The following is a 25,283-nucleotide window of genomic DNA, read 5'->3' as shown; positions in this document are numbered from 1 at the left end:
AAGAACCTACTTGAAACATGTCTGTGTTGATGTCATGTGTGTACTCCACAATGACAGAGTGGCTCCGTGACAGTGTGTAGGAGATGCTGTGCTGGCTTTTGTTGCTGAGAGCCTGGCAACAGGAAGGTCAAAGGTCACTGCATGGTATTGTGATGTGTCCCACCTATATTTTTTGGTGGAGAAAGAACATTTTAGGGTAACTACCTTTGACACCAGTGGTGTTGAGACATTGTGGATAACATCCGGCTTGACCCCGTTGGCTTTAGGTCTCTTATAAAGGGCAAGGCGACTTCTTCTACGACCTTTGTCACCATTTGCCAGTGACCCATTGTGGCTGGGAGGAATAAGAACAAGAGATTTAATATGTAATAGTACTATTGAGCCCAGTTCAATTCAGTTTATTTATATAGCACCAATTCACAACACATCTCAAAGCATTTCACAGAAAAACAGTCATTAGTCCAAAGTTGCTAAAACATAACAGGGTGAAAGCGATTCGAGTTCAGGCTGTGGTAAACTTAAATAGCTTAATTAAAAATAAATCTGGATGTTATATCATCTGTCCATCGTTTCTTATTTATACAAAAGATTTAGATTTAAAGGTTTAATATTTTGCCATTCCTACATTAATCACCTCCAGCCAGATACTGAATCTGAATGTCAAACACTGTAGTTGTTTTACATATCTGAATCATTGAAATAACTGTACAGTATGTCTCATTTTCAAACAATAAACTTCATATGTGCAAGCAGGAAAATTGATCAAATACCTTTTGATTGTAGAAATACTACAAAGTCAAATTAATCCTCAAACCTGCTAGTCACAGTTATTCCATTACAACATGCTTCCACTACAGAAATAAAACAACAATAACCTTAAGAATGAGTTATGGAAAAACCACCATCACTTCTACTGAATATAAGTTCAGATAAATTTACTGCAGCAATAAGATCCAGGCTTCTGTTCTTGCCAGAAACGGTGCAGTGTGAATTTGTCTCTGGGTGTCCTCCCAACGTCCAAAATCACACACATCAGTTCAGTGGCAGCAGACTCAACCACCATGCAGGGATTCACATCATGGAACCTTTTCTGTCTTTCCCAGTTCCTCCTCCCAGTCAGCCCAGCATGTTTCCCTTCATCATCTGAACAGTTTGCTTCTTTATCTTGATCTCTAATCTGAACCTGAAACTCATTTTGGTAACACTTTATTTGAAGAGATGAGCATAAGACTGGCATAACACTGTCATGAACATGAAGGAGTCTTCATGAATGTTTATGACTTTTGTTATAAAGTGTCATTCAGTTAATAATGACTCTTTTAATGCAAAGTTGACACTTTTAATTGACTTTTAATGCAACGTTTAGTGCAACTTTGAATCAAAAGTTGACTAGTGACAGACTAGTCAGCCACTAGTCAGACTAGTGGCTGACTAGTCTGAGTGACTAGTCAGCCACTCAGACTCGCTTCAAGAATTAGTCATGAGAAAAAGCGTTTGGTGAGAGTGTCCGCTGCACGACCTCACCCCAGGATGATGAGCTCGCCGTACTTGATCGGCTCCTTGTCCTCAGAAATGACTCCGTCGTGTGGCTGTGAGCTGGAGCCCAGAGGAGGGGAGGGCTGGCTCTTGTTGCAGGACGGGCGCAGCTCCAGAGATGGGGGGGGACACAGCGCCTCTGAGCTGCCCTTCAGAACCATGCCCACCGGCCACAACTGGGGCTCGCTGCTGAGGAGCAGGACACAGAGACGGTCACAAAACGATTCCTCCTTCTTTTGAAACACTACAAGCCTATTCACACACTCTGAATTCAGCTGCAAATGCAAATGAGAACAACATGATCATTGTAGGAACAGCAGCGGGACCTTCTGTCCTACACACACACACACACGCACAGACACACACATTACTGAGTCACCTGGCTCCTCTGACTTCAGTTTGAGAGTCAAAGCTCAGTCCATGTGTCTGTGAACAGATTCAGTTTGGCTCTGAATGTCCAACACTATTAATAATCAGAAGTGGGCAAGACCACCTACACATGGAAAACAGAGCAGTGCAGAGCATCACAGAGCTCTCACTCTTTGTTCTCTCTTTGAAAAGGTTAGGTAACCATCCTGGGATTATTAACGGCACATCCCAAATTTGGGCATCCTCTTTGTTTTCTAATTCCCGGTCAGCGTTGAGGAACAGTCTGAAGCCTTCAGGTGGAACCAGAAACACTAATAAAGGAGGTTTTGGACATGTGTCACACACAGTGGTGGCTGTTTTACTTCAGAGAAACTCAGAGGATCTGGACGAATGAGACACACTTCTAAATAAAAAAAGAAACAGGGGAATTTACTGAGGGCTTATTTACAAACCATTACATGAAATAATTAGCCAGAGTTAACAACAGTGGATGATTGGCTGGGCTTTGAATGATAAATATTAAGTAGCAAATAACCAAGAAACTAATAGGTTGTTGTTCAAACATGAAATGATTTTCATAATGAGACGAAGTGTGTTTAAGCAGAGACATGGTGTCACAACCTGACAGCTTTATACTCTTCAGAAATACTTCCCAGCCTCCTCATCCTGATGCAGCAGGTTGAGGATCCAACATGTTCTTCAGGTATCACTTTGATTCTGAACCACAACATGAACGTCTTCTGGACTCAGGCAGAACAAGATGGCTGAAATCCTCACACTGCCCAGAACAGAGCAATGCTTTAGGTTAGACTGTTTCACAGGAGACCAGTCACCTTATTCCTCCTAGTATTTTGCTAATTCAGAGCATGATCCAAAACATGTGGATCCTGTCAGAGCCAACACCAGGCCCAACAGAACCTCCGTTCAGCCCAGGAAGGATCACTGGATCAATGGGTGGAGAGCCGGTCAGGGCTGAGGGATCTCCGGCCGTAACCACAGCAATCAAAGAGCACAGGCGGACGGACACGAAAGAATGAAGGCACTAAAATCTACATTTGTTTTTCTGCTCTTGCTGTAATTCTGACAGGTAGAGGACAAGCATCCTGAAAACAGAGATCTGCATCTGTAGGCACTAACAGTAAAGGAGCCATTAGGTACTTTTAGATCAATTCAGTTCAGTTCATTTATATAGCTCCAATTCACAACAAACGTTTCAAGACACTGTGCAAAAAAAGTCATTTCAGTTCAAACACAATTTAATCCTAATTATTAGTCATTGGATTAAGTTCAGTTTATTATTCAATGTTTCTGTAAGGAAACCCAGCAGAGCATCAAGTCATTGACCTGCAGCGTTCAGTCATCCTGGATGACAACATAGAGACAATCACTCTGTTGAGTCGTTGACTTTACAGCAATCCCTCATACAGAGTGTGCATGTAGTGGCAGTGGAGAGGAAAAACTCCAGCTTTAGAATCAGCTTCTCAGGACTGTGGAAGAAAAACAGCATGCTGAATAAAAACCGTCTCCAGTCGAGCTTATCACAAAGAAAGCTTCAAGTCCAGATCAGATCAGAACCCTGGTGATAGACGGAATCTAAACTGACTGCAGTGATGACCTAAAGCCATCACTATAGCCACCATGATGCTACCAGCCCACACTGTTCAGTGAGCAGAGAGGCATCTGAAAACAGGGAGAAACACGCCCCCTGCTGTTGGAACAGCGTTGGTTAGGTTGCACCGTTCTGATAGGCTGACTGTAGTCTGCATCACCTCTCCAACCTCGAGCATCAGATCTGTGCCGTCTGCAGGAAATGAGACAAAAAACTCAGTTTCCTGTTTTGGTTCACGTTTTGGTTCAGTTTTGTAGAGAAAATGTTCAACAGACCAGAAGGTAACTAACACCAAACCTCAACTTAACCTTATCAATATAAGGTACACAGCTTACAATAGAACTGAGACACCTGACAGGAGTTTAAAGATTGTCTGTCTGTGATGACAGACTGCAGAGAGGAACTTAGTGAGGAGTTTTCTTGAACATCAGCATGACAACTTTGTAGGTAATACCAAATATTTCATGGAAATTTGGTTACAGAAATAAAAGCCTTATTTCATCCAGTGAGCTCAGTTTGTCTCCCTGCTGTATTTCACTGCTGCCAGCCTTTTTGCACAGTAAATATTCTAGCTGAGCTGAATAAATTCCAAATACTGTATGAGAGCAAAAGAAATACACCCTGCATAGTGGAGTGGATGTTGACAACAAGAGAACAGAGGGAGCAGATTTAGAGGTGGGAGTGAAAACAGGAGAGGTGGGAGGTCCAGGAGGTTCAGCTTTGGTGGGAAAAAAAACAGAAAAGCTTGAATCCATCTTTGGACAGAGATGATGGAAGAAGAGAAGAAGAGGAAGTAGAGTGTATGGGTGTGTGTGTGTGTTTGTGCATGTGTGTGTGTCCAGATTTGGCAGGCTGATGGATTGCCTGTGTTGTGCCCACCCATATTCTAACGAAGCCACAGTCCCACTGTGTGGGCAGGAAGCGACAGACATGGAGAAGCTGTCTGATGGAGGAAGAGGAGAACACAGAGGAAGAGTCTGCAGAAGCACAGAGGAGAAAGGCGAGCTCTTGCTCAAAAGCACAAAGATCATCTAGAGAACATTTTGATCCTTTTCATGTGATTTAAGTGGATTTATTTCCGTTAGCATCACTTCCTGTTTCATTTCCAAACATAATCTTCCTGCTAACTCCACCCACAGCTCCACCTTCACAGCACTCAGCCATCAGCTGCAGGTATTCACGGCTGCAGCCCTCACTGTGACCTTCAGAGCTTGGATCTTCTCTGCAGTTTTATGGCTGCTGCTTCTGCAAAGAACTGAGTCTAGAAGCATAGATCTAGATTTACCTCCCTTATAATTCCACATAAGCTTCCTACAGTAGATGATTGGCCAGTGGAGCCACTGCTCCTCTGATCCACCTCCAGGCTGATAGATGGAGAGTTTAACTTAACATTGCCCTGCAGGATCTGACAGCAATTAAGTTCATGCCATTAATATACATCCAATATATATCTATGTCTTCACTTAGCTTATTAATAATAAAAAAAAAAAACTTCTTCAATCCCCATGATGTGATTATAAACATGATCTTCTTGTGAAATAAAATTATCTTACATCCAACCTGTGATACAGAGATGAGGAGTCTTCAGTCGTTCTTTCATTTGTCTTAAAGCTCATATCTACCTCTGATTTTTTACACAAGGGTTCTGCTGAGTGGATATGAGTAGTCAGTAGCTCAAATCCATTAGATCGGCTCATAATCCCACTCAGAATCAGGACTGGAAGATTCTGTTACTGCTGATCTTGGGTAACGTAGAAATAGTTTTTAGATCTCAGAACCCTCCACTGTTTCACCATTTATGTCATCAGTGCAAATGGCAACATGGGAAAAAAATGAAATAAAAATGTTTTCATAGTTTGAGCAATGCAGTCTGAAGGAAAATTTTCCCATCTCAAAAATACAATAATAATTCCTCCTGATAATGATCAGGACCCATCTTTTATTAACATTAAAGATGGGTTAGATTTACTCTGATTTACCTTTTCATGCAAATCACTCACTGTGAAACTGAACATGTTGAGTGGATTTGATTCTGACCACAGTAACCGTCTCTTGTAAATGTACAGTGCTACAGAAGATAAAACTCTTATAAATCTAGTAAATATTACTCTGCATGCAGGCTCAGTTGTTCTGTTTTGCAGTGTTCTACAAGGGAGGAAGACAAACCGGTGCACCTCAGTGGTTTGACTGGCCGTTAGCTTCACAGGAAACCTTCTGAAATCTGCTCTCTTTATTGAAGCACAGTGTTAAATATGTGATGTACTGCAAGGAAATTCCACAGAATCTCCCTTTAGTGGATCCAGCTAATATTTTTCGGATTACGGAACATCATCCCGTTTCCTTCTACCTTTCTCACTGTCTGCCGGGCAGGTGGGAAAGGTCGAAGGAAACAGAGGTAAAAAGGAGGAGATAAATTGATGATCTTCAGGAACAAATGATCAGGTTGTGTTTCGAGAGAATAGCTTTAGCTTCAACAAAACCTGTACAGCTTTTCTCCTTGTGTGGAAGAATTTCTCTATTTTGTCATTGTATTTCTGTCTGAGCTTTAAGTCCATATGAACCAATTCAGACACGACAGCACAAGAAAGGACAGCTGCATAATTTAAATGGTCATGTAACAGTGTCTGTTGGCGCCTCGGTCCACTCCCTACTAAACCAGAGGCTCCAGCACTCCGTCTGCTGCCTCAGACACAGAACCAGTGGAGGAACCTTCTGCGCTCTGCCCAAGTTTTCAGGGTCAGAATTTCAGGGCTGCACTGCAGCAAATATTAGCTGCTGTGTTCCCAGAGGAACCCCCGCCGTCATTCCACTTCCACAGCAGAATTGGTCCGGGCAACAAGTCCAAAACGGGTGAAATAAGCTAACATTATCAGATCATATTAAACTGCATTGTGAAGCAGAACTAGAGGGATCTGAATTAAAAAGGAACACTCTGTTACAGGGCAGAGTCTGCAGAGCTGAGGGTGGAACAGGTTGCCACACATTAGAGTAAATATGGACTAATTGAATGGATGTGTGAAGGTGTTTTCTTTTTTCAAGGTGGACTGAGGTCATCGTTGAAAAATCAGGTATACAAGTTAGAATTTTACTGTAAGTGTTCATAAATACACCAGGTCAAAAGTATACATACATCCCAGTAAAAATTAACAAACCTTCTGCAGCCATCACCTGCTGCTGGTCGAGTTCAAGTTAACAGAAATGGATTTATTTCCTGTTGGTCCAGCTGAGCTACCCTGAAGCGTTTGTTGTCCTGCTCTTTGTTTTCCAAAAAAAAACAACAACAACAAAAAAAAAAAAAAACAAAGAGCAGGCTGAAGGATTTGCACACTTTGTACAATGACCCAGAAAGACTTGCAGCAAAACAACCCCACAGCATAATGCTGCCTTCACCATGTTTGGCAGCATCATGGTCAAATCTACACATCAATTCAGTTGTTGGGCAACAAACAGCCTAGACATATACATCTTATTTACATAAATAAATATATAGTCAAATTAATGCAGTTATGTAGATAATTTCACATTGAAATACTTGCATTCAAACTTGACCCAACTAATGACACAAAGTTAAAGTTAGTTTATAATGCATACTGAAAACAATGTTTATCTAAAGAGGTCCAGCCGACTGCATCGAATTCATAACAATCCCTCCCAATTAACAAATACAACAGTGGATAGTTGGTTGTATTAATCCCTCAGACTGCGCAAGCATTGTGGACTCTCCTGTACCAGGAAGAAACCTCCAGCAGAAGCAGAACCTGGATCAGTGTGAGCAGCAAACAACTGGGTGTTTGAGAAGACAGAGCATGCACACAGAAACCACAGATCCACTGAAACCAGTCTGTTAGTGGTTTCATTAAAGAAGAGCAACACAGCTTAACTGTTAGACTATCAGGCGATAGAACAATCCATCATATGACGCTACTGCTACATAAAGGCAGCACTCGCTACTTTGATGCCTTTGTCCTGGAGATACATTATGAAACAGAAAGACAGAGCCAAGCACACCACAGAGAGAGGCTATGTTCACAGCAACAGCTCTGACAGTTAGTGAGCAAGGCAACTATACATAGTTAGCAAGCTCAGAGATAAATGTTTAGCCAACATGCTAATTCACGTGCCAATAAGTGGAATTGGACTATGAAAATAAAAATTGTTAATTTTAATATTATTATTATTATTATTATTATTATTATTATTACAGCGTGACTTTACAAGTGCCCCCATAACAAAGCAGCTTAGCTTGCTTATGCCTTACGCCGACTATGGAAGCAACAGAATCGTGAAGAGCAGTTCACAGCACCATGAACTCCTAGACCTGGGTGACCCTGAACGCATCACATCATGCTGTCAAAAACGGAATTCTCTAGAATCTAATGGAGATGCAGGCCCGGAGCAGCCAGAACCACGGCTCTGGACCTGATCTGACCTGCGGCTGGGAGCCAGCTTTTGTTTCCTCCCAGCAGGACAGGCTGTACATGAGTCATTACTCAGCAAACCGGGCTGTTTTGGAGCAGGAGCAAGAAGAAGCTGCCGCTACCTTGAATCTGCCATTTTGAGCTGCCGTCCCACCACGGCCTCTCCTCCTTCATCCACCCTGGAACCATCTAGAAGACAGGAAACACCTCAGCAGGCCGCCAATGCGCCACACAAGGGAGATTTATTTCGACTGAAAGAGCGTCCCTTCTCCACGTATTGTTCCCGCCTGCGGCGTCTGGCTGCGGCTTGCCTTTTCCCATGACAGCCTCCCTCTTCCTCCGCCTCAGAAACACAGTCGGACTGGGACCAAAGGCCGGACGAAAGCAAACAACCACAACAGGAAACCGACAACCCTTGTTCTGCCTCTCGGTGGAGAAATGAAGCAGCATCTCGGGATGCTGGAGACGTGCGCAGAGCCCTGCTCGTACAGGGGACTCCCTCACACACACACACACACACACACACACACACACACACACACACACACACACACACACACACACACACAGTACACCCTTACGCAAAAAACACACAGCTGATCAGCCATACATACTGACGATGATGATGCTGATGCAGAGGTTCCCAGACCTGGTTCAGATCTCAGTCGTCACTAATACCGACACAACCCAGAGGATGGAGTGGAAAGGAGAGGCTGCTGAAGGAGCAGCAGCCCGCCAACAAAGAGCAGACAGCAGCCTCCATCACCTCCAGCAGCCTCCATCACCTCTATATCATCCTCTCACCAGCAGGAAAACACACAAACAAGCTCAGGCGGCCCCTTCCTGCTCCTGCGATTATTCTAAAGACATAAAGCCCCCAGCCGGGGGTCCGTACCAGCTGTCTGCCAGGGGAGGTCCAGTACCGGTTCGGTTCTGTGAGATTCCTTCTGCCGGTAGAAGAGAAGGCGGGCTCCGTCTGTTCCTGCACAGCCTGGATCAATACGAACCAGAGTGAGGAAGGATGAGAGGCAGAGGAGGATCAGGGCGTCAGGCGCGTCATCGCCTCCCATCAGGAGACACGTCCGCTGCTCCCGGATGTTATCAGCCAAACCCCTCCTTCCTACTCTCTCTCTCCCTCTCCGCTTCTGACATCCGTCCGGGATGAATAATGGCGGAAAACACCCAAGCAAGCAGCGTCGACTCTACGGGATCCCGATGTGGGACGTTTAAAGAACCGTCCGCAAACATCGGTGAAGGTCCGCAGTTCCATCATCTAACAACCCCCATGACCCCACCTACTCTCCTGGCTGCGACCGCAGAAAAAGACGCGTCAGCGTATAAACAGGCATAGCCAAAAGCCTGACACACACACACACACACACACACACACACACACACACAACTCTGGAACAAACCAGAGGTCAGTCCAGCACCCGTTTTACTGACTGACAGGTTAAGATCTGGTGAGTTTATTTTAGAGATGCACCGATGTGAAAATTTGCCCTGATATTGATATTCAATCATTTTTATTGCTGTTGTGGCCCATAACCAATATTTACTTACATTATATTTCATTACCCTTTCAAACACTTCAGATGATCTTGTTTCTTGCTGTTGGACATCTTGGATCATCCTTCACCGTAACTGAAATATTCTCAGGAACAGATTTAAAACTCATCTGTTCGTCTTTCATAGACATCAGTCTGGATGGAGGGTTTTGCTGGACTGACTCCATAACAAAACTGAAATTAAAGTTTGTTCCAGGATAAAAATCCAGTGAAAACTGATCATAATCTCAAGTGTCATTTCAGAAAATTCAACCTAGAATTATATTAAGCAAATTTCATCTTAGCACATTTAAAAACTTTTTTTTCCCATGCTGAGTGGGTTTCTGGATGTGAAATATCCACTATGTGCAGATGGAAATAATCCTCAGAGCAGGTCTGGATGTAGTGCATGTAATCCATGACAGATATTTACTACTTTAATGTAAGAAAACAGAGTACAGAGAGAAAACAATTCAAAAACACTAAACGGTACACATAAACCAAAAAGAGTGGACACTTCCTGCAGGTTGACGACTGTAGAGAGAAAAGCAGAGTTCTGACTAACATTTCTTGGCTTCACTGTTTCCCAGAGAAACGCTGCTGCTCCTCTTACTCTGTAAACACAGTTCTGGTCAGTTCCAGGGTGGTAACAGGAAGCCTCCATCTTTCCATGTCCAACACAACGGAGCACAACACTTTCCACCATCGTCAGAATCCCAGACAGTACCTGGTTGCTCAACTACGACTGGAGAGTCTCAATTCTGTTCTGAGGTCACTCAGTGTTGAAAACAGAGCAAATGTCCATGATGGTCCACTCAGTCCGTTCAGGTGGGCGAGTGTTTACGATTGGTTGGATCCTGAGGCAACATCTTCATCATCAGGTGGACAGGCAATAAAATCTGCCAACATGGAGGCCATCGCTTCATCATCCTGCTGGAGAACAGACAAACTCCAGTAATTTATCATCATATTCAAACATACAGAAAAACAAAGTCTGCTAGGAAACCTTCAGGTCTAGACCCAGAAACAGGCCTGCAACAATAACTAATGTTTCTGGGCAATTAATCATCCCAGAGGTTATCGTGATAAACGATAACATCGTTGTTTTGAGACAATTTGCCAGTAATGATAATAACGGCGTAATAAGGCAAGAACACATGCTCAAAGATCAATAAACTTTAAATTCTAATGAGCATTTAATACTGGAACTGGAAGTGGAAGACATTTTAAATATAAAAAATAAATCAACAAAACAACAGAAACAATTAATAAATTGAGTTATGAAGTCTCTGGAAACAAAATTGACATAAAAAAATGTTTATTTGAGACCAAAATTCCAGACTGAAGACTTTTAATATCCAGTTTTTGGTAGAAAAATGATAATGAAATTACAAATGAGTCTTCCTGACTACTTCCTGTACCACACTCACTCACTCAGTCACTCAGTCCAGCTGCTGGACTGAGTGACTTTAATGTTTCAGTTCCAGCTGCTGTTTTATCCTCCATGGAAATATTTTTCACATCTAAATTTGGAAAACTTAGATTTAAGGTGGAATTTTAAAAGACTTATAAAAGAAGAAAAGTTTATTGAAAACATATACCGTAATAGCTATTAATATCGAAAACTTGTGAAATATGACCAACATTTATTGTTCTTTACCTTTTTCTTTTCAGGACTTGGTCCTCCTTCGTCCTCTATGTCATCCTCCTCTCTCTTCCGCTTCATCCTTTTCTCCTCCTCAGAATTACTCTCTTCTTCCTTTTCTCCTTCGGGTTTTGTCCATTCTGCTTGAGTTTCATATCCTTGCTGCGTGTCGGTTTGATCCTGTTGAGGATCATGAGGAGCATCGGGAGTCTCCTCGCCTCCCGATGCTCCTGCTGCAGCTTCCTCCTCCTGCACAACGACTGGCTCTTCCTCCTCCTGAAGCTCCGCCTCCACCGCCACCTCTTCTCCCTCACCAGCTTCCTGTTCACGTTCAGCCACAGACTCCTGTGGAATGGGACGGAACTTTAGACGGAACGCTTGGCTTTCTGATCACAAAACGCTAAGAAGATAATAAAAACCTAACTGACACACTGAGTCCACCTGTTTTTTTAGAATCGAGATTCCTCTGGAAGATAAACTCTGCAGCTGATGGACTTGTTCTATTTTAGAACGATGCAATGTTGCGACTGCAAGTATTAATGCTAATTGCTAACATTTGCCTGTTTTGTGTTGCAATAACCATTTAGTGAGTTTCTGTAGAATTTCTTCAAACTATGTAAACTGTTAACTTGAAGGATCAATAAGGAATTTAAATCTTAAGTCTTTTGGGAAAACTTGAGGCCAAGCATCTTAAAACTGAAGTAAGAACTAAGAAATTCCTGCATTTACAAGAAAACGCACGTGATGCAAGTCCATCTTTCAGTCTCAGTGATCTGCTAAAACTCTGGGCAGATTTAGATTTAAAATCATTTTTATTCAACCAAGAAGTTTGCTTCTGACTAAATGAGGCACATATTTTCTAAAAGACACTGAAAGAAAATAGTAACAGTTTGGAATTTTTTTTTTTTTTTTTGAGAAATTTGGAGTTAAAGGTCACTGGGGTTACACAAACGTGTGTAAGAATCCAACTGGTCTTGCTGTTGCTCACTAGGTTTTTCCACATGATTTGTTGCATTTTGCAGAATTATTCTGATAATAATTTAAGTTTCTATAGAACTTAACTTAAAAAGGCTCTAAACAACAGAGGCTTCTTCAGAACCACTGGAACACTGACTGCTACAGCAGAGCCTTCCAATAACTCTTAGAAGAAAAGTGAATGACATCCCATGTCCCTGTGGGGGTCCAGGTCTGGAGCCTACCTGCTGACTGTGAGCGGTGGGCTCCTCCTCCAAGGCCCCGGTGGGCGGGTTCTGCTGGCGGTTCTGGTCCCACAGTGTGAGCTGGTCCTGAAGCTCCCCTGCTGCCTGGGCAGCCTCCTGGCTGCTGTCTGCCCTCTCCTCCAGCGCTCCTCCAGTGACACACAGGATCTGAGGCATGCTGGGGTCATCCATGCGCTCGCTGTCATCCTCCCTGTCCCCCCTGTCTCCCCCCTCCTCCCCATCCCTTGCCTCTTCCAGAACTCCGATGCTCTCCACCTTCTGGACCTTCATCCTCTCCTCTCCAAACAGAGCTCTGCTGCTCTGCAGCTCCTCTATGCCCCCCTCCGGGTTAAACCCCGCCCCCTCTCCCTCTTCCTCTTCTGCTCTCAGAGCCTTCTCCTCCTCCTCCTCCTCCATGGTCACCTCCTCTGACTTGTCCTCTGATCCCTCCAGAGGAGGCATGTCCCCATCTTCATCCTCCTCTTCCTCTTCAAGCTCTTCAGCATCCTCATCAAAGTCCTCGTAGTCCTCCCCCTCATAAAAGTCTTCACTGCCTTCCTCCTCTTCCTCCTCCTCATCCAGACCATCCTCCTCGTCCTCCAGCTCTTCATCATCCTCCATGTCCTCTTCGTCTTCATCTTCATCATCAGTGCTGTTTATGTTGATGACGGCTGAGTCCTGGTTGCTGGGTGGAGCTGGGGGTGGGTGCTGGTGGAGGTGGCGGCCCTGCTGGGCCAGCTGGTTCTGCAGCTGCACCTGCAGCGGCATGGCCATGGAGCCAGGGGGTCCCTGGGGCCCCGGGGCCGGGGGCTGCAGCAGCATCTGCTGCAGCTGGGGCTTGACCGCCACGGGGTCCGCCAGGCCCCCAGCAGGAGGGGGGGCAGAGCCGGGGGTCAGTGACGTCACCAGGGAGACCACTGAGCCGCTGGAGGGGGGGAAGGAGTTGGCTGGGGTGCTGGAGGTGGGGACCAGATCATTGGGCAGCGACGTCACGTCCAATGAGGCTGGAGCTGCCGTGCTGGGAACCATGGCGACAGTGTCTCCCCCTGGCAGGTTGGCACCGGCCCCCACCGCAGCAGACAGCAAGTTCTGGGAGCCAGGGGCCGGATCGTCCAGCTGGCTGTCGGCTCCCAGCATGCCTGGCGGGACGATGACCACGCTGTCGTCTGAGTCGCTGGCCAGAGAGATCTCCACATCCTCTGCCTCTTCTTTGTCGTAGCGGACAAACACAGGCCTCTGGCCATCCGGGAGCCCCAGCCCGGCTGGGTCCTGCTGTGGCTGGCCGTGGGGGGACAGCAGGAGGTCTCCAGGGGCCGAGGCAGGGCCCTGGCCCGGCAACCCTGGAACCAGGGACAGATGGTTCTCCAGAGAGCCCAGCAGAGAGTTGGAGCCCAGGCTGAGTGGGTGACGGCCGGGGAAGGGTGGTCCGGGGGCGGGACCGCCCAGCAGGGTGGGCAGGGTCAACCTGGGGGCGGGGCCTGGGCCGGACAGGACAGAGGGTGTGGGGGGGGGCTTCAGGGCAAGAGGGGGCAGTGGGAGGGCGATGGATGGAGTGCGGGGGTGGAGGAGGGAGTTACAGACGATCAGCGCCTCAGAACAGAAAGATGAAACCTGATGGGGGGAGAGAGGAGGCAGAGCGGTCAGTCAGCCTGAAACAGCTTCAAACAGCAGAGAGGAAACATCTGCTGATGGCTGAGCTGCACACCTGGACACCTGTGTCCAGCTGTGTACCAGTGTGGAAACCAGAGCAACGTTTCTCTCTCTCATCAGTTTGGTACCACTGTGGTACCTGAAAAAGACAGTTGATTGGCTAACCTTGAGGTTGCGGTCCAGGCGGCCATTGCTGAGGATGGACACGGCGCAGGTCAGAGGCGGAGGCCAGCATGGAGATGGGACAAGAACCAGGGCCAGCAGCAACCTGCAGGTTAACACAGGAAGAGGCTTTGGCTGAGAGGATTCTGGGAAACTGGATCAGACAAGGACAGACTGGGAACTTGGTGCAAACCTGGGAGGCTGATGGCAGGCACCGTTTAATACATCAGTCCAATAAGTGAAAATGTGTCCATGTTGATAGACAATATTTATTCGGATATTTTTGCCATTTCTGTTTCTTGAGGGAGGGCGGTGTGTTATGTGACAGATACAGCACAGGATTGTGGGTAGTTTATTTGAAGTAGAGAAACAATGTCAGTGGTATGGTCATTTTTTTAATGTGTTTAAAGGGGAGGGAAATTATATAGATTTGTGTGCGCGTGTGTGTGTGTGTATATATATATATATATATATATATATATATATAGAACTGATGGCCATATATTAAACGCATCGGCCGATACTAATGAAGATATATCAGGCAATAGCATTTGCATCCAATGAAATACTATGTATAATATTGTATTTCTTTGGCCATTAAAACAGATAGTTTCCTATTCAGTAGTCATAAAGTGTTGACTCATTCTGGACATGTGTTTTTATTTATTTTTTTTTAGACGTACCTGTAGAGTTGACGGCGGGTCAGGGCGCTGCTGTACTGCCCACTGACGCCCCCTACAGACTCACATGCAGCAATGCTGCTCGTCTGCTGCTGCTGAAGGCGCACACACAGCGGCAGCACCACCTCATGGAGGCGCTGCAGGCACAGACAGGGAGAGAGAGTCTGAGTGAGGGAGGAAATCCACCTGGCTACCACAAACATCATCCCAGCTAAACGTTCATTTCTCTAAAACACCTTCCATTATTCCAGATAGTATATATAAAAGAAAACAAAAAAAAAGTCCTCCCACCCCCTGTCAGCCCTGACTGGAGGCGCTGGAGCAGAGAGCCAATGATTCCAAGGTCACTCCAGCTGGCACAAGTTTGATAACACATAAAAAAATTATTACAGCTGCAAAAATTAACCCTAAGGCTCAAAATAATCATTTAAGATAGTTTATTGATGACCAGAATATTTTTAAGACATTTGTTGTAAAAGATAAAGAACCAGGGGATGGACTGAAGCGGTAATATGATACCTCTGAGATCAAAACTTGTGAATTATCAGGAAGTGAAGAAGTTGTCAAACGTGTGACTGCATGTTGGGTCAGAGTCCATCAGACCCAACCTGGACACAGTTCTTGGTTCAGATATCAGGCTGACCACTAATCCGTCCACAGATCCAGTTGTCATGATGTTGGGTTGTTTGATTTTATGTGAAAAGTTTAACCCAACACATTTTTATATACTGATGCTTCATTAATGCTTAAAACTGTTTAAAATTGCCACCATCTCGTGTTGCTAACGTCACAAAACTACTAGTTTAGCTGTTTGGCTTCATCTTCCTGTCAGCTTCAGTTGGAGAAGGATCGACTTTCACAGCAACATTAAACTTCTTCCTTTGAAGAATATTTTAATGTTTTAGATCAAACGTTTTGTTCGGCTCATTCTGAAACTTATTATGGAATTATCAGTCTTTTAAAAATACACCTGAAGACAAAACTTCTTCAAATGTAACTTCAGACTAGTAATTAGATGAACTTGACCAAAGCCAACATGTTGCAGTCCTAGCAGGTTCTTACTTTGTGTATGTCATTCTTTAGAAGTGTCCCACTGGTCTGTATGATGCGTCTGAGAACTGGGAAAAAAAGAAACAGCTCAGAGCCTGTGAGCAGAACAGAACCCGACCCGATCCATGCTCTGAAGCGGAGGCAGCAGCTGACCTTTCAGGGCTGACAGGCAGGTGTCCTGGTTGGAGCCCGGGTCTCCTTTCCTCTGGAGCGACGCCCCCACCGGGTCGGCCATGACCAGCTGCTTCGTCCTGCGAGGGCCGGGCTTCCCTCCAGGAACCACATCAGCCGACAGCCCCGCCCGCAGCTGGAGGAGACCTTAATCACTGCCTTGTTTCATCTCAGATTTCTTCGTTCAGTGTGCAAACTCGTTTTACCTTGACAGATTCTGCTCCGGGCATGATGTCGGCCAGCAGGTGGGTGAACAGCAGCTCTGCGTGGCTGGAGGCTCCCTGGAGGACGTTAGCTGAAGCTCCAACAAGCTGCAGCCACAGCTCTAAGGTTCTGTACACAGAGACCCGCACCGAGCTGCAAAAAACAGTCCAAGAGTTAGATACTGCCAGCTCACACTGTACTTGCAGCTCACAGATCCACACCAGGATCAATGCAACCATCTCTGAATATGTGTGATATAGAAAAGACATTCTGTCCAGCAGTCAACTACAAGGCCAGAAAACCAACGAGGAACGAAGTATTCAGGGTACCTGGGAAAATGAACTGGTTTTATATCAGACTGGTTAACTCTCCATGATAAACTTCATAGATTATTGAATATCCAGGAAAATCATTACGGGGCTGGACCTGAACCTGGCTGAACACTGCCAGAGGAATTTAGATGCAATTTTTAAAAAAAATTAATTAATTAAATGGAGGAACCTGGAAACAATCTGAACTGTGATGACAGAAACAACTGAACAATAAGGAACAAAATTATTCTAGTATTAATCTGTACAGCTCTGAAAAAATATGTTAAGCATGAGAATAAATTCATAATACTGAGAAAAAAATTAATTGGATGAGAAATAAGTCGTTAAAGTTGGCATAGTACTAGAAAAAGTAATAATGCAAGAATGAAGTCATGATAATAGAAAAAGGAAATAGCAATTTTATGAAAACTACATAAAAAATAATAAAAATTGAAATGAAGAATGTCGAGCATCTTGTGAAATTATACTTTAATATCAGCTTTACCATTAGGACATAATTAATGCTTTTAATACATCAGCATCAAGTTATTATGAGCAGCAGGACTCTGATGTAGAAACAGCAGAGTCTGTTTGGAAAAACAAGCCGAGCTGCTCTGGTCCTGATAACTCAACAAAACATCTTTATTCTACTAATATTATTAATTTATTGTCATAATATGACAACTTTGTTCTATTGTTCATAATTATAAAAATAGTCTGGCCTCAATACTCAGTCTTTTCTCTGTTTCAGCTAAAGTAGGGTAGATTTAGAGTGAATTTGACTCCACAGCAATAAACAGGATTCTGATTGGTTGTTTGTCTCCATTTCCACATCAGAAGAAGCCTGTTAATCTGGACGTAATACGTTCATGAGGAGCGCTGAGGCTGAGCGTACCTGTAGGCTCTCTGCTGACCAACATTAGCTTCAGGTAAGGCCGTCCAGGCACACAGCGTCTGAGAAAACAGCCTCTGGATTACAGCAGCGTACTGCACCATGCCGCTACGCACTCTGAAACACACATCATCACCTTTACACCATCAGCTACACTCCACTCTTTAATACAGAATATATCTCCAAATGTTGTGATTAATACTGATGGTGAAAATAATTTAAGAACTGATTTTATTTTTATTTACAAAAAATTTGAAAAATTCACCAAACTCCTCTGAAGATCAAGGTCTCTACCTTGATCTTCCTTGACAGACAGGAGTGTGTGAGTGTTTGTTTATAATGTCTTGTTGGGGACCATTTTCCTGACACATACTACACTGTGGAGACCCACTGCTCCGTGTGGGGACCGAAGCCTGGTCCCCACACGGAGACCGACCACAAGGGGAAACACTGTTTTTGGGTCAGGGGTTAGATTTAGGACTAAGGTGTGAATTGAGCTTTGGTTAAGGTTAGCATAAGGGGAAGGTTTAGGGTGTAGAAATGAATGGAAGTCAATGGAAAGTCCACACAAAGACAGCCATGCAAACATGCATGTGTGTGTGTGTGTGTGTGTGTGTACTCACACTGTGATGAGCTCTGCCAGCACCTCCAGAGAGCTGATGTGAACACTGGGGAGAACCAGCAACCTCAGGCTTCCATCTGCTGTTAAACTCTGACAAACATGAGGGGATCAGAATCAATCCGTTAGCTTAGCATCAGGAAGGCTTTATGTTTGAAATATGTTTGACATATTTCTCTCAGCTGTTATGGTTGTTGGGTTTTTAAGTCTTATGTTGAGTTGTTTCATTGATAAGACAGCACCAAATTTACCATGAATATTACTGAGGCTTCGGCTCCATGTTTAACATCGGTTTGTCTCCCTGAAACAGGATCAACCACGTTCAAATTAGATTTGACTCCATTCTCCTCACAACTCCAACCTTACGAAAAGTTGACATCTTATGTCAACATCTCCAAACTAAACTGCAACTACAGTCTATCCACAGAGTATGAAGACAGCACAGGAACACTAAGAACATGACCCACCTGATCACTGTTGATTCAGCAGAGATCAAGCCAAATTACAGAAGTTAGTAGAAACGTAGTAAACCCAACAGGCTGTGGAAACTTTAATGTGAGTTTACTTACTGTAAAAAAAATCACCACAATATCTGTTCACTTTATGCATCATTCCTGTAGCAAATGTGTGTGTGGCCTTGTTTTGATACAGTGTACATTTTTCCTACAAATACTATGAGTTAGGGCTTAGATCAGGACTAAGGTAGTTTAGATCAGGCTTAGGGTTGGACATGTACTAGTAATGGTTAGGTTTAGGATGTGGAAATAACTGACAAAATGAATGGAAGTCAAGGCAAAGCCCTTGTGAAGACAGAGAAACATAGTGTGTGTGTGTGTGTGTGTGTGTGTGTGTGTGCTCAACGTGCTCCTGGAGTTGACAGCGAGCGCTCGGCACACCAGGTTTAGGATGGGTCTGATGGGCAGTTGTACGGCTGAAGCAGGATCCGCTCTGATAAGAGGAACACATCCACAAACATCTCTCTCATGACCACTGCTCCTTAGTCATGCTCTCTGTTTTCAAAGTAGTTTAATGTAGTGTGACCGAAACATTTATACTGCTGGTTATGTCAAACTAATCATGTCTATCAGAAAATCATTTGGGCATTTTAATTCCTTAAAGTATAACCAGGTCGCCAGTAATTTCAGACCCAAATGTATTTCATACTGATGTATGAAGTGCTGCCCTCGGCCTCAGGGTCAGTGTTTCCTACCGGAGTGTGTGTTTCAGCGCCAGGCAGACAGCTGTGTATCTATGCTGCAGCTGCAGAAGAAGGAGCGGATCCGTTTGATCAAGATGAGGAAAGGGCAGCTCCACACCCGGACCCCGATACTGAACTGCTTCATCTGAGAGACCAACAGAAATCACCCCACGCACACATTTAAAAATAAATCACAGCTATGTGGAAGATGGAACACAACATCACCGACCAAAGACTACCTGTTTCAGAACCTTGGTAGATCTGAGCCAGAATGCCATTGGCTGAGGCCAGCAGACATTGAATCTGATTGGTCCATCCTTCAGCTCTGCTGGTCCCCACCGACCTGTCGGCCAGACCCCCCAGACAGGGCAGGTGGCTGTAGCCCTGACAGGCCATCTGAGAGGAAACACAGTGGCAGAGAGCATGGTAACCAGGTAACCAGGTAACCAGGAGAGGAGACAGTTCAGCTTTAGCCAGGGAGACGCACCTCTTGAGTTTTCCTGCTTGTGCTGTCCATTTTGGAGAGGAAATAGGCTCCTAGTTTGTCCTTCAGCAGAAGGAAAAGTCAGCATGGGTCAGATGAACAGTTTTTGTTCAACATACCAAACGACACGTAGCAAAGCCAAACAGTCAGTAGGTCTGAAGGAACCAGAGCATGTGGGATGCCTCACCTTAAGGGAGCCGCAGGCTCTGGGGTAGTAGACCATACAGGCTCTCATCCCCTCCATGGCTGCAAGCTCACACTGACACCACAAACACAACATCATCATTTCCCTGACCCAGAAGTTGCCTCTTCACATCATCTGCTTTGTAGCAGGGAAAATTCAAACATTTCACATGTGCAGTGCAATAAAGACGGGAGATCTCTCCTGAGTCACCTCGGTCTTCAGGCCCAGGAGTGACGTCAAGATGCCGAGGATGGAGTTGAGGCCGACCTCCCTGGCCAGCTCTGCTAGCTGACATGAGTACTGCAGCAGGTCCTGCAGGATGCTGACCGCCAGCTGGATGCTCTGACACGGAGCCTGGGACTGCAGCAGAACACAGCATTGGAAGGTTTAGGTCAAGATTTAAATGTGTTCACAGAACAGATGAATAATAAAGAACTGCATCCACTTACAATATACGAGGGCAGGTTGATATGACCCATCATAAATGTTCAAATAATGTAAAATATATGATCTGAATGGTATGATACAGGGTGGAGCATTCCGGCCGTCACTCAAGTCTGCAGAAGGTTTTTAACCTCTCTGCACAGTCACTGTTGTTTAGTGAAAATCTGCTTTTTAAATCCTCTAAATGGGAAATAGTTTTCTCAACACCTCCCCCACTAAAGTCTAAACCAAACCACATGTTAGGAAAAACAACCTTTCGCCTGGTCAGGATATCTCATTCCACCACAGACACTTTGTGGCTTTTAGATTATTTACATTTTAAATGTTGGTAATCATCATCTGTATTCTCAAAAGCAGCATAGATTTTACTTTTACTCCTGTTATCCAGTGCCGTTATTCTGTTACTATTAAATGTTTGAACTTGGAGCAGCTGATGACTGTGTATTTCCGAAGGGCTGCATTGCATTGTGGGAGAACGGTTCAACCGCAATGAGGCACTTTTAAAGCGGCCAACCTGACATTTCAACTAAAAATGTAAAGAGCCAAGATTTTTCAAAGGAGGAGATTATATTTCATGTAGCTGAATAAGCCAAACAAACAAAGCAGGACATGTTAAAGTTTAGTATTATCTGCAGACACTTAATAAAAAAAAAACACTGGAAAGAGCAGTAACAAAATCTATAAAAACACCTTCATGAGTTTCCTGAAGAAACAGAGCTTAGAACTTAGAAAGTGAACACATGAATGTCTCCTCTTCTCTCTGTGTGTGTGTGTGTGTGTGTTCGTGTTTTACCTGGATGACCTGCTGCAGTGAGCGGAGCCAGGACAGGCAGTGCTGCTGGAACAGATCACTGGAACTGTCTTTAACCAGCATGGACAGCAGGCACAGCCCCTCGAACCTGCTCAGACAGGAGCACACAGACGACCAGGTCTCCATCATTGTCGGCTCATAACCAACATAAAACTTTATGCTTTTCACCTATGATTATACTTATGCACTGCTTTGCTGTAAGTATTGGATCCCTCCTCCAAATGAATAAACTCTGGTGTGTTCGGATCACTACGTAGGACGCTAAATAGTAATTAAATGTCTTTTCTACTCAACAAGCCACACTTATCTGCTAGTAGCAGTGAGTGGGAAGGACGGCAGGCGTACAGCTGACCTTCAGGTCAGCTCTAGAACAGTGCAGAGGGCTGCATCACCCTGTTCAGATAAAAGCAGCAGATTCAGTCCGCCTGACCTACTGTCCCCAGGTGGACATGTCCACTGAAACGTCTTCCTTTCATGACACTTTATCACGTTAGTAGGAACATCTGACGCCAAAAGCCAATTGTTGGGAGTTGTGTGTGTGCGTGATAAGGCAATATAGTGTAGATAAACGCACTTTAAAAGGACTGAGCCTTTTCTGTCATCTTGACCGCTCAGAGCACTTCACACTAGAGGCACACTCACACACATTTACAGGCGACTCGGTGGTAAATCCTTCCAAAACACCTGGGATCCATCCTACAACCGAAGCTACAGTAATTTGAGAGCAGCAGTTTATCCAGACAGTCAGCTCTGCTAAGGCTTGAGCATCATACCTAGTGTGGTGAGAAAAGCACCGTCCTCACCTGGTTTTGCTGGAGCTCAGTTTAGCATTGCTAAAGCCCACGAGCCCCGCGACATCGCTCGCGCCCTGCAGAGATAAACACGCAGGTTTGAAACCCATTTCACCACAAACAGCAGCAGCAGCCTGTGAGGCATGGCAGCTCTCCTGCCGCAGGAACAACAAAGGCTGGAGCAGCTTCAGCCACAGTAAGCTAACAGAGGCAGGCTGGGCAGCAGGGCTCCGCCACGGGCCGCAGGGTTACCTGGGTGGGAAACACGCCATGTTCCCTGTAGTTAGCCAACACCTCGGACAAATACTCTGGACGCTGTTCCTTGAGGACCGACACTAGACCCTCTGTAAGCCTCATAGCGGCGGTGCCATGCATCCAAGCAGAGGTAGCCATTTTCCCCTCACCGCCAATGTGACGTCACTATTGTGCGGCCACGTTTCGCTGTCGTCAATATTTCGCGCTTACCGCAGAAAGACTAAAGTGGATGTTTGTTGGCGTATAGAAGGCTGCTGTTTTCTTCGTTGTATTAAGTTTGGTTCATCGAGCGCCTTCCTAACCCGGATGGCGAACGAGCGGCTCCGAATCCTGGAGGATGTGGAGAAGGATATCGCGGTGGTCCTACAGTGTGCTGGTGAGGAAACTGTGCTTTCGCTGCTTTTGGAGTTTCTTGTTTTCCTCATCGAGAAAAGTGGAAATAAATACGTCACTGTTGTGTAAATATACAATATACTATCAATTAAAAACAAGAAATGTTGTTATCACTAGTCATTGAAGATGCTCAGTTAAATCTTTGGAAATAAATCATAGATGCGACAACAACCTAATTAATTTTTCTCCAAGTTCAACACCTGGTTGTTCGAGTTTTGTGTAAATTACAGAAAACCTTCATTAAATTATAGTTATGTATTTGAATGACTAAATAACTGGTGGTGAAAAAATGAAGAATGACTCTATGTTTAAAATAGTGAAACTTCTCAGTCAGTCAGTCATACTTAGTCATACCGCTGCTCAGAGCTGGAGTTCTTTGGGGCTGGGGTCTAAGTGAAAACAGCGGCCAGATAAGCTTCCTGGAATGGTTTAATACCACCATAAACCTTTAGATGGATTGTGATTAGGACCGCTTTCTTTTTGGGATTTGATGATAAGCTTTTCTTGAAGAAAGGTTGTAACATTTGCTCATTTGCTCAGCTACTACAAACAGGCTTCTGCTGCTGTTTGTGGTGAAATGGCTTTAAGAATCCTGCCTAGGACAGTTAAAATGTTTAAAGCATCTAAAATGCCATTACCCATCTGTCCGTTTCCTGTAATGACGGCCATCTGCCCTGACAGACCAACACACCATGAGGACTTGACCCACCGGAACCTTGCTTCCTTCTGTATCAGTATCAGCCGATATCGATGCGATACATAAAACTGGGCCGGTATGATGAAGGGACATTTATTCCCATTTGTTTCTGGAGGGTCAGGGTGGGTGTTGGTCATGTGACAGTGATAGTGATGCAGCAGGATAGCGGGCTGTTTAACTGAAGCAGAGAGGCAGGGTGAAGTCAGCGTTGTGCTCCTTTTTTTCCAAAATGTTGAAAAGGTGGTGAAATGTTTTTAATATCTGCAAGTATCAGCCTTAAAAGCAATATGAATATCAGATATTGACATCAGCCCAAATTTCCATATCTGCACATGCCTAATTTTCTCTCATTATATTATGTGCACAGAAAGTCTCAGAGCTTTGGGCCAGAGCCTAAAGAAGAGAAGTTGGTAGACACCAGCATCATAATAATGTAAAATCAACTTAATATTATAAGACATAATGAAGTTTGTTTCTGTACAGGTGGATAAATAATTCCATGTTATTTTAATAATCTGATGATCTTGGTAAGGGCAGGTTTGTATTGTTGTGTGTTAGGGAATCAGTTCATTTGGTCGAGCTAATATTTACTGTACATTCGCACTGATTGTTCTGACTTTTTACTGCTTGTTCCAGCAAACAAAACGCCTTTCAAAATATTGTAAAAATTAAGGAATTGTTAGTCATTACTTTTGATGAAATTATATATTTGTTCAAATTACTTGTTTTTAAGACTTAATATAAAACATTTGGTATTTGGGCTGACTTTGGACCCGACTTGGAATTGTCCTGCCTTCACGAAACTTGAGACCAACTTGTAACTAACTTGGAATAGTTACTAATGCTGCTCATTAATGTTGGTATTGTGATGCTCCTTTCATAAAGTAGCAGTGAATTTGGGTGTGGTCTGCTCACTGTAAACTTGGATTGATTTCTTCCATCTGATCTTTTCCTTTGATGGCAGGAAACATTGTTCTGGAACTCTCCAAAGACAAACACAACGCCAGCTTCCTGGACAGGCAACTGGTCCAGTTCCAGACGTCAATCAGTCGAGTGGAGAATGAACTGGGTGCCCAGATCCGCTACCTCACACAGGTCAGAAGAAGAAAACTTGTTGCCTTTGGTCCATATACTGCTCAGTCTTACCCAGGGTGTCAGTGTCTCCTGGCCCTGGTCATATTCTTATGTTTGATGAAAATTTATTTGAATGTTTCTGTCTATATATATATATATATATATATATATGCGACAGACTGGCAACCTGTCCAGGGTGTACCCCGCCTCTCACTTTACTTTTTTGTAAAGTCTGTTTAGACAACATTTGTTGTGAATGTACACTATATAAATAAACTGAATTGATTGTTTTGGCCAATCACTGATGTCCCAAAATTAATTAAATCTGGCCAAATTTATTAGTGCACTCCTTATGATAATACCTCCAGAGTTCTGAAACGAATTTCCAGCTCTGGTTTAAAAACAATCGTGTCATTATTGTAAGCAGCCCAGCCATGTTAACGTTGTTTTCCTCCCACCAGGTTGCTACTGGTCAGCCACACGAGGGCTCCACTTACTCAACCAGGAAGGACTGTCAGATGTCACTGAACAGAGCTGAGTATGCAAAGGTCAAGCTGGGAGAACTGGGTCGGACATGCGAAGCCATGCTGGAGCAGCAGCAGCAGCAGCAGATATGACAGAACAGAGGCCACATGTCTGCCAGGTGTTACCGTGGTCACCGGGTTCACAGCAGCAGCTCCCTGTGTTGGGTGGGACTGTATGTCAGTGGTGTTCCACAGACGGTGCTTAAAACTGTTGGAGTGATACAAACCAAGACGCTGGACTAAAGGCAGGTTTTTGATTGATTAAATAGTGGTATTTTTTTAAAAAACATAAAACTTTCATTTTGTAATTGTAATTTTATGTTATGCAACATTCAATAAACTTGTAAATTTCAGTACATCTCCTAC

The 25,283-nt window shown here is 44.3% G+C and overlaps 3 protein-coding genes across 8 annotated transcripts in view; 1 reads left to right on the top strand and 2 right to left on the bottom strand.

The window, feature by feature from the left end:
* The window catches only part of peli3 (pellino E3 ubiquitin protein ligase family member 3), a 33,066-nt gene extending 24,093 nt beyond the window's left edge, over nucleotides 1–8,973 (bottom strand). For 2 of the 5 annotated variants that reach the window (XM_016679529.1, XM_007567838.2), the window contains exons 1-4: nucleotides 8,055–8,460; nucleotides 1,525–1,725; nucleotides 205–334; nucleotides 11–112 (exon numbers count right to left, since the gene is read on the bottom strand). In XM_016679529.1, the coding sequence (XP_016535015.1) occupies nucleotides 11–112; nucleotides 205–334; nucleotides 1,525–1,725; nucleotides 8,055–8,068 (447 nt within the window). In that variant the 5' untranslated portion in view covers nucleotides 8,069–8,460. The other 3 variants (XM_007567839.2, XM_016679532.1, XM_016679530.1) reach the window with 3 other exon arrangements.
* Nucleotides 8,974–9,880: 907 nt separating this feature from the next.
* pelp1 (proline, glutamate and leucine rich protein 1) lies at nucleotides 9,881–22,381 on the bottom strand. Of its 2 annotated transcripts, none has more exons than XM_007567836.2 (19): nucleotides 22,227–22,381; nucleotides 21,987–22,051; nucleotides 21,166–21,271; nucleotides 20,139–20,288; nucleotides 19,932–20,003; nucleotides 19,748–19,807; nucleotides 19,500–19,656; nucleotides 19,273–19,405; nucleotides 18,923–19,010; nucleotides 18,067–18,155; nucleotides 17,447–17,560; nucleotides 16,243–16,393; nucleotides 16,019–16,172; nucleotides 15,878–15,933; nucleotides 14,819–14,952; nucleotides 14,139–14,241; nucleotides 12,324–13,934; nucleotides 11,140–11,469; nucleotides 9,881–10,409 (listed from the first exon to the last, which is right to left on the bottom strand). In XM_007567836.2, the coding sequence occupies exons 1-19, from the start codon at nucleotides 22,365–22,367 to the stop codon at nucleotides 10,320–10,322; spliced, it is 3,804 nt and encodes a 1,267-aa protein (XP_007567898.1). In that variant the 5' UTR covers nucleotides 22,368–22,381; the 3' UTR covers nucleotides 9,881–10,319. The 2 variants fall into 2 exon arrangements, with proteins under 2 accessions (XP_007567898.1, XP_007567897.1); XM_007567835.2 differs by having other exon boundaries at nucleotides 9,883–10,412.
* On the top strand, nucleotides 22,318–25,283 carry med11 (mediator complex subunit 11). Its single transcript, XM_007567837.2, has 3 exons — nucleotides 22,318–22,605; nucleotides 24,284–24,414; nucleotides 24,855–25,283. Exons 1-3 carry the CDS (start codon nucleotides 22,344–22,346, stop codon nucleotides 25,008–25,010), a joined length of 549 nt encoding a protein of 182 aa, XP_007567899.1. The 5' UTR covers nucleotides 22,318–22,343; the 3' UTR covers nucleotides 25,011–25,283.

This window comes from Poecilia formosa, unplaced genomic scaffold (assembly GCF_000485575.1).
Source record: "Poecilia formosa unplaced genomic scaffold, Poecilia_formosa-5.1.2 Scaffold214, whole genome shotgun sequence".
Classification (NCBI taxonomy): Eukaryota; Metazoa; Chordata; class Actinopteri; order Cyprinodontiformes; family Poeciliidae; genus Poecilia; species Poecilia formosa.
Note: the sequence above shows the minus strand (reverse complement) of the source record. Positions and strands in the feature narration are given on the sequence as shown.

Excerpts from the sequence above, each read along its gene's own strand:
- med11 (XM_007567837.2), top strand. The coding sequence starts at position 22,344 with ATGCATCCAAGCAGAGGTAGCCATTTTCCCCTCACCGCCAATGTGACG. Across the intron at positions 22,606-24,283 it reads GGTGGTCCTACAGTGTGCTG|GAAACATTGTTCTGGAACTC; the intron begins GTGAGGAAACTG and ends CTTTGATGGCAG. Across the intron at positions 24,415-24,854 it reads AGATCCGCTACCTCACACAG|GTTGCTACTGGTCAGCCACA; the intron begins GTCAGAAGAAGA and ends TCCTCCCACCAG.
- pelp1 (XM_007567835.2), bottom strand. The coding sequence starts at position 22,367 with ATGGCTACCTCTGCTTGGATGCATGGCACCGCCGCTATGAGGCTTACA. Across the intron at positions 19,808-19,931 it reads GAGCCTGCGGCTCCCTTAAG|GACAAACTAGGAGCCTATTT; the intron begins GTGAGGCATCCC and ends CTTCTGCTGAAG. Across the intron at positions 17,561-18,066 it reads CTGGCAGAGCTCATCACAGT|AGTGCGTAGCGGCATGGTGC; the intron begins GTGAGTACACAC and ends TGTGTGTTTCAG.